The sequence below is a fragment of the Micropterus dolomieu genome, linkage group LG18 (genome assembly GCF_021292245.1).
Source record: "Micropterus dolomieu isolate WLL.071019.BEF.003 ecotype Adirondacks linkage group LG18, ASM2129224v1, whole genome shotgun sequence".
NCBI lineage: Eukaryota > Metazoa > Chordata > Actinopteri > Centrarchiformes > Centrarchidae > Micropterus > Micropterus dolomieu.
Window position 1 is genome coordinate 17,953,985 of NC_060167.1, and position 8,824 is coordinate 17,962,808.

Sequence of the window (8,824 nt, forward strand, 5' to 3'; positions counted from 1 at the left end):
ATGTGTGACTGTCTGTATAGTCTGTAAGTGTTTCAGTTGTTTTCTTTGCCCCACACTGATGCAGAAGTACATTTGCCTGTGATTAGTGTATAGGGCTGCAAATATCGATTATTTTCATTATCGACTAATCTGCCAATTATTGTCATGAGTAATCGATTAGTATATAAAATATCAAGAAATAGTGCATATGAACATTCTTCTTGTTCTTAACATGTTAACATAATTGGTCAAATAGAATTCTTTTTGTTTATAGAGTTTATCCCATGAAACAATTTGGGGGGGGAGGACCTTGCACAGACAAATGTTGGGATGTGCTAATCAATTTTCTACTCTCTTTTTTTTAATTTTTAAACCTGTGTTTTCTTTTGGCCTATCCTGTTTTTAAAGTGATGTGTGGGTTTGTACTTGCAGCCAGAAGAAAGCTACTGGAGAGAGCCAGACAGTCTGGTTTGGGTGGATTCAAGAAAACGAGTTTAACCAAACCTACTCTCAAGGAGATGTGGGATGGGAAAGACGGTAAGTTGTCTTATTGTTATAGAAAAGCAGTATATTTCCATTTTTTTCACCCACTTTTTCATTGAACATGGCTTAGGCAATTATTTCATTGTGTGAACTACTTACTGAAATTCAGGAAGTGGTTTGACAGAAGACCTTAATACTCTTGAAAAATTGTTTACAGGCCTGAAGGAGGAGGATGAGAGGCCATCAATCGTAGGGCCCTCGCAGGAACTCCAGGAAACCCATCCCAGGGCAAGCCATGACCTTAGACATGTGGAGGACATGTCAGCAGGGATGACGGACAGGGGAAATGTGGAAGAGGAAGAAGAAGAAGAAGAAGACGAGGAGGAGGATGCTGATGATTTGGATGAACCAGCTCAAATTAGGATGCAAGCTGCTCTGCATTCACCTGCGATTGAGTCTATGCAAAACAAGCAGAATGCCCCATTGCTGAACTGTGGTGAAGGAAACCATAAGGATTCGCAGGCAAAGTTGGAGTCTTCCTCGCATGCAGGGCAAGAACCAGAGGGGGATCCTGATCTTGACCTTGACCCAGATGGTGACCTTGAGGGCGATCCCCATGGAGATTCCTATCCCTGTCAGTACTGTGAGCGCCACTTCTCCACCAGGCAGGGTCTGGAACGCCACAATCACATTCATGCCATCTCTAACCAGCAGACACAACTGTTCAAGTGCCGGTACTGCAGTAAATCCTTCGGTTCACAGGTGGGGCGGCGGCGGCATGAGAGAAGGCATGAGAGTGGGCCAAAGAAAAGGCCTGGCTCTCTGGCTGGGACTGCCAGTCTACTCAGTCCTGTGGTCCAGACCGACGGTTCAAGTCCTGACTACACCAGCCCAACTAGTCACTATATAGCCATAGGGTCCCAGTTTACTGGAGGACTGCACAACTCTGACCTGCAGAGAAAGGAGTTGGGACCTCATGGTGACCGTCCATTTATATTGGATGAAAATGGGGAGTCTAAAGAACTCCATCCCTGCAAGTACTGTAATAAAGCATTTGGCACACACACCAACATGCGCCGACACCAACGCAGAATACACGAACGGCACTTGTTACCAAAGGGAGTTCGCAGGAAAGGCATGCTGCTGCAAGAGGCGTCAGCGCAGCAACAGCCCAATGAATCCCCCAGCACCAGCCCTCCGCCCGTTTACGTGCCCAGTGCGGACACAGAAGATGAGGCAGACAGGGACGATTACGCAGTTGACATATCAAAAAACATCTCTGAGAATTTGAGCTTCTACATTGACGGCAAGATTGTGTCCACCAGTTCGGTGAGCACCTGTGAGGTGATAGAGGTGGACTCCAGATCTGCAGCTCTGTTTGGTCTGGACACTGTAATCATCAGCCCAAATCAGATCAGTCAGGCGCTGAAGGCAGAGGGTAGGGCAAGTACCGTAAAGCAAGTCTCCAACATCGGTCAGCCAGCCGCAAAAAGAAGAACATCTACACCCCCACTTGTTCCCGGCCTTAAAGTGGAGACAGAAACCTCATCTTTCACAGCCTCTTCATCGTCTTCATCATCCTCTACATCTTCCTCCTCTAACTTGTTATTAGGAGGACTGTTGCAACAAGCTGCAGATTCATCAGCGTTTCAACGAGAGAAAACCGTTTACCTCTCACCTAAGCTCAAACAGCTCCTTCAGACTCAAGACATTCAGAAATCAACCATCACCCTGATCACAGAGAGCCACAGGCTGGCCTCCCCGCTGTCTGTCACGCCGCTGCCGGGGGCTTCAGGCAGGTTTAAACGAAGAACAGCCTCTCCGCCGTCATCACCACAGCTCAGCCCTGCATGTAAAACGGAGAGCTGTAAAGCTGAGGTGGTGAGCTCATACACCCTTAAAGTGCCAAAGCTGGAAAGCCGCAGCGTGTCACCTCCTGGGAGCCTACTGGACAAGGAAGATGGAGACGGCCTTCCTGGAAATGTGCATGGCCAGACTTCTTCTAGTAGTGGTGGAAATTCCTGTAATCAGCAGCCCTTGGATCTGTCAAACTCCCTCTGTAGGAGCAATGACAGCGTGAGCAAGGTGCTTGGAGATTCAGCACTGGATTTAAGCCTCCATCGGAAGAGCAATGTTGATCCTGAGTCAAAGGGAAGTCCAGCACCACAGCCACTGATAAAAAAGAGAAAGCCTAACACTAGCATGCTTGAAAAGGTGCTGATGAATGAGTACGTAGCTCCAACTTTGTCAGGTGAGGAAGGCCCCTCGGCCTTAGCGACCCTAAATTGTTTTCAATCTCGCTCTCCAAACGTTGCGTCAGAGTCTGCTCACCCCTCTCCACCCCCTTTGACTCCTGTCACCATGAACCCATCTTCCCCCAGTTCCTCAAGCGTGACATCCCCAACACCGCCTCCCCCTGTACTACCTACCATACCCTCTCCGCCGACAATGCCTAGCTCTCCTATTTCTCAGCCTTCAGACTGCTCTGCACTGAGACCTCTTCCTGTCCTCTCGCCAAAAATGTCTCCAAGGTCAGTTGAACCCAAGCCCCTGTCGGACTCTGAGGAGGTTTTGTCAGCTGAACAAAACAAAGAAGAGGAAGAGAACCTCATCCCTGAGCCACTGGACTCCCCGAAGACTCCACATAAAGATCCCCTTAATTTTTCAGCAACATCAGGCCCTCCGGAGCCGACATCTCTAGATCTGCCCACTACAGACGATGTTTCTCAGACTACAACTTGCAGCAGTCTGCTAAACAGCAAAATTAACCAAAATCTCAACCCAGTAACAGAGAAATCTCTTGCTGCTCTCTCATCCCAGCCAGAAACGTCGTCCCCTCCTCCTTCATCACATGATCCGTCCCCATCACTAGTTTCACAATCCCTCCCTCTGATTAAGATAAAAGAAGAGCCTCAGCACTGCGTAGATGAACTATCAGTTATGAATCATGCACCTCAGGATGCTGATGACTCTTCACCTCAGCCTGCTACTCCTGTTAAACTGTCTAATAAAACCTCTGAGGGGGAGGAAGTCGACTCGACATACTGCAAGACGTTTGTGTGTAATGTCTGTGAGGAGCCGTTCAACTCAATCAAAGAGCTCAGTGGACACATCGCAGAGCATGCTGTGGATTGGCCCTTCAAGTGTGAATTCTGTGTGCAGCTGTTCGGTGACGCTCCGGCCCTGCTGGCTCACCGGACAGCGCTACATGGAGTGGGCAGGATCTTTGTGTGCTCGGTTTGTTCCAAGGAGTTTGCATTTCTCTGTAACCTCCAGCAGCACCAAAAAGACCTGCATCCAAACGAGACATGTTCACATACCGCCGTAGAGAGTGGCAAACTTAGGCCACAAAACTACACTGATCCGTCTAGAGCCAAAGAGGAAAGCAGTCCCTTAACACCAGCACCAGAGACTACTGATGAAGCATCTCTACAAAATGACTCTGATTTAGCAAAAGAAGATCCTGACATTAATGGTAATCATGCAGAGGACTGCGCCGAGGACCCTAATGAGGAGCTGTACACTACAATAAAGATCATGGCCTCGGAAGGAGGGAAGGCTAAAGGCCCAGATGTCCGTCTTGGCATTAATCAACACTACCCCAGTTTTAAACCACCCCCTTTTCCTTATCATAGCCGTTCCCATGCCGGCTCTGTGGCTTCAGCTACTAACTTTACCACCCACAACATACCGCAAACGTTCAGCACTGCCATTCGCTGCACCAAGTGTGGCAACAGCTTTGACAACATGCCCGAACTGCACAAGCACATTTTGGTGTGTGCCAATGCTAGTGATAAGAAGCGTTACACTCCCAAGAAAAACCCCATCCCCCTCAAGCAAATAGTCAAGAGTCCGAATGGAGTCGTGTCTCCCTCAGCTGCCATCGCAGGCCAGAGTGCTTTCCGTAGAATGGGTCAGCCAAAGAGACTTAACTTTAATCAAGATACTGGTAAAATGAAAATGAGTGCCCTCAGTAAGAAGAAAAACCAGCTTGTCCAGAAGGCAATTTCACAGAAAAATAAAGCTGCCACTATTGCGAAGAAGGCTACCGTTAAAGTTGAAGAAGAGCAGGCCTCTAACGTCTGCCCCCACTGCAGTCGGGAGTTTACTTATCCTGCAAGTCTCAGTAAACATATGGCAGTTAGCTGTCCCATGAAGCCTATTGTTAAAAAGGGCAAAAAAGGTCAGGCTGAGGTGAAAAAAGAGGCGGTGTCAGTGGTAGATAAAAACATGAATCTTAGGAAGAAAGCTTCAGACTACGAAATACAGCAGACGGAGCCAGAGCCTAAACCCCTGGGAAAGACTAGGACTCGTAGCTCTGGCGTAGCAGACCTTGAACCCTCCCATGCAAGCAAAGGAAAAACTGCTGCTGTGGTGGGCCGGCTAAAGAGGCCTGCCTCATTCCCAGCACAAGTCCCTGCTAGCAAAAAAACTAAGAAGGGCCAATTTCAGTCTCTACCTCCGACCCCATCAGCCTCGGACACAACCAGTGACTCTGCAATACAACGGCCAGCCATGAGAATGCAGCGTGTGGGCAAAGAGGCAGCACCCAAGAGATTAGCAGAGGCCAAATCACCACCACTACCACAACAGCTGAAGAAGGAGGAGCGGTTCTCCCTTCGAACAAGGGACAGAGTAGGTGGTCCAGTCACCAGGAGCTTACAAATGGCCAACACAGCTCCTTCTGCTGAGGTGAAAACTGAGGAACCACTAATTCAAGAGCCAAAAGAGACTCAGGTGAGGTATTGGCCTGTGTTTCTTTGTTGGGCCTAGACAGATAAATTTGCCATGCCAATATTAACATTGCAGCTACATCGACGTCACTGTATGTGCCAGCTGATGTCTCTTATTACATAGTTTGTCCACCAAGAGAGTGCAGACAACTTTATTTTATTACTGAAAGATGTCAAGCTCAGTTTCTTTGTCACAATTGTTTAATAACAATTAGGAACCTTTCTTGAAGTTGTCTTATAAAAGGTCTGTTGGACAACTGAACTTTGAGTAACCTAAGTACTCATGGGCCCTGTTTTCTTTTTCTGTGATTTTACTTGCAGATCACACAGCTGTAGGCCTGCAACTATGCTATTTTTTTGTTTTGTCAATTGTTAGGTCTGTAAAAGATAAGAAAATAATGACAAATGCCAATCACACAGTCCAGGGTGACCTCATTAAAAGCTTGAAGAAGATATTTAGTTAACAATAATGTTAAGACAATGAAAATCAGAAACCTGGAAACTTGAACTATATATGTGAGCCACATGGGTGGGACATTTTTGTTAAAAAAAAAAGAAGACATTTATTTATTTATTGTTTATTACAATTGTTGCAGATTAGGTTTCTGTCAATCAACTAATTGTTGCAGCTCTTGTGCTCACATTTGTCCTCCTGTGTTACAGGAGGAGGTGCTGATGAAGTGAGCTATGTGGACATTGTTGAGCTCTTCCTGGGAACACGGTGCTCTCACCTCTCAGGCAACGCTCTGGACTAATCAAGGCACTGACGGCACTGAGGTTGACCGTATTTTTTTTTTTTGTGGTGGGCTTATTCACTGTAAACAAGTGAAGTCTGCTTATCTCAACTGCCTTTGCTGGATTTAAGGAGGGAACTCTCTTTATCCTACATCTGTCTTTATGAACTGAGCCTCGATTTTATCCAGCCTTGCAAAAACAAAATCTGGGGGGAAAAAAACCAACAACCTGTAAATGACACACACACACACACACACACACACACACACACACACACACACACACACACACACACACACACACACACACACACCCCGTGTCATTACTTGACCCAAAACAGTATAAAACATTAGGGCTCCGTTATGTTGGGAAGCTGATATATTGCAAATGGCAATCATGTATCAGTTAGGGTTTGGGAAACTTGTTTATCCTTTCGTTCTGTATTTTCCCCATTTGGTTGTTTAGATTTTTGGATGTTTCAAGAGTCTCTTAATGCATGTGCTAAATAGAATATAAACTAGATTAAGCCAATTTCCATGTCTCTCCCAACGGGCACCTACTTCAGTTTATACATGATTTGCAGAGTATGTATGGTTTGATTTAAATTTCTGTAGTCATTATATTGTAGAATATATCCTTTTGGAATATTTTTGTTTCGGAAACAAAAATGAAAATGGCAGTGGTTTACTGCAACAATTGGTCCTCAGGAACACTATATGTGTGTGGTAAGTATGTGTATGGTTATGGTTGGATGTGCAGCCTGACAGCTATTTTAATTTTTTTTGGTCTAAATCTCAAGTATGTTCATGTTTTGTTTTTGTTTTTTTGTTTTTTTCTTGCTTCCTCAGACTCTTTTGTTTATCTGAAGTTAGCAGGTAATTCCAGTTGTAAAATGATGGGAAGTATGCTATTTTGTAGTCTCCTTTTAAAATAATGTCCGTCTGGGAAAGAATTTTTAGTATCACTCATTCAGCCCGATATTCTTACAGCACTTTAAAAGAAAGTGTCAACATTTGTAGCTGGATCAGTAAGAGTGGCTTAATTAAACGGTGAATAATTGAATGTATTCATGTCTGTTGCACTTTGCAGACACTGGTAAATTGATCCAAATCAGTCATCTAATCTCATATATTACTTTTTCATCCTTTCTGCCAAGAAATCTCTAAATTGGTTGTCTCCGTTTGAGGAATTTGACATACTCGACACATGAACTAACTTTTAAATGCCAAAATGCATAATAACTCAAATCCTAAAATACGTTGAATGCAGCAGTGTTTTGTATATTTTTGTCCGTTTTAAGTGGACGTGGGAGAGGTTGTTTCATGTGTCGTTTTTCTTTCGAGCCATGCCACAGTACCTGAAAGATTCTTCTAAAGGCAAAGTCATATTTGTTCCTGTGAGTTGATCTATTTGGTAAGACTACCAAATTATTTTTAGTTTAACCTGCCCTGTGCTCACCCCACTTTCTCACTCTTGACCATATCCAGTTGTACCACAGAGATAGCAGACGCACAGGCAGTGCTTCAACGCTTGTAGCAAGTTATGGGAAAAGTAAATTTAAAGAGATGATTTGAAGCTTAATTTATATTTCCATGAGAAATCTTCATGTTTTTGCCTTTCAGCGTTAAGATTATGTATTTAAAGGATGAACAAAGACAAAAATCCCGAATGACCTCAAGTAAAACATTGCTGTAATTGACATAATAAAAAAAACGTTTTTCAATTGGTGTAAAGCTTTTATTTTTGTTTGAGGGTTCCCACTTGGACCCAACTCTCTGAGATGTGGGTATGAACAGAAAGGTGAGAAATTGAGTGGGTGGAAATGGTCTTCTAACATCAGGGTTCCTATGCAGTATAGAAAAGGATGGAATTTTGAAATGGGGACGTGAAGGAACCCTGTAACTTTGATCAGGTCAAAGACTATTTACACCCGCTACATATCTGTCTGTTATACAAAATGAGTTTTCCAAGTTCATATTATAATGTGTGATGTATTTCTGCATTATTATAGTTTACTGGTTATGTAAACATCTAGAATTACTTGGTGGATTTAGAGAGCGAAAGAACACTTGATTAACTGCACTCATAAGTGAGTCTGACTATGAGGCTATTTTATTCACTGAGACCCTCCTTTTTTTTTTTTTTTTTTTTTTTAAATTAATGTCCCTGCTATTGCAGCTGTAATAAAGTTTTCCACATTACATTTGCTGATTGCCTCCTCCACTTACAATCTGTCAGGGACCTGCCCGATTATGGAAAAAGGTATTTTATTTTCCACTATTTGAATTTGATAGACGGTAGTACTTCACATAAATCAGGTTTGAAGTTGCTGGCTTTAATCCACAGGTCAGCGAGCTGCTACTGGGGAGCCGTGGTCATCGTCAGCTACCTAGTTGCTGCGAGATCTCCATCTATTTTGGGAGCAGTGCACTTGTCAGGGAGGTTATGTGAGTCATACAGCACCTTTAAATTCTTGCCTCTGTGTAGCTTCACTTTGTGTACGTGGAAAAGGGAGCAACTTGTGCAAGAGTAGATTCATAGATTTTTGAGCTTTATAAGGATATCGCATTCAAAGGGAAAGGTAAAGTTTTTATTGGGTTATAAGTTTGCCAATTTGAGCCAATTTTCATTAGATGGCGGGCCAGAACATAGTCAATTGGTGAACTGATCATTTATAATCCAGTTATGACTATACCTGGTTAGCTCAGGCAGTAGTGTACTGGACTCCTGCTCAAAAGGTTGTGTGTTCAAGTTGTGTGTTTTTTTGTTTGTTTGTTTTTTATTGTTGTTTCTCTCTATGGGCCTTCTGAAATGGTTAATTTACATGGAATCCACTGTTTAAAAAAAAAAAAAACAAAACCTTTTCCGTCACTAAATAGTAAGGTTAAAATTTA

The 8,824-nt window shown here is 43.8% G+C and overlaps 1 protein-coding gene across 4 annotated transcripts in view; it reads left to right on the forward strand.

Moving 5' to 3' along the window:
- prdm2b (PR domain containing 2, with ZNF domain b) overlaps nt 1-7,653 on the forward strand; it is an 18,128-nt gene extending 10,475 nt beyond the window's left edge. For 3 of the 4 annotated variants that reach the window (XM_046076081.1, XM_046076082.1, XM_046076084.1), the window contains 2 exons: nt 1,275-5,199; nt 5,859-7,653. In XM_046076081.1, the coding sequence (XP_045932037.1) occupies nt 1,275-5,199; nt 5,859-5,879 (3,946 nt within the window). In that variant the 3' untranslated portion in view covers nt 5,880-7,653. Of the gene's footprint in view, nt 1-413; nt 517-679; nt 5,200-5,858 lie in introns of those variants that run through there. The other variant, XM_046076083.1, reaches the window with a different exon arrangement.
- Nucleotides 7,654-8,824: the final 1,171 nt, after the last annotated feature.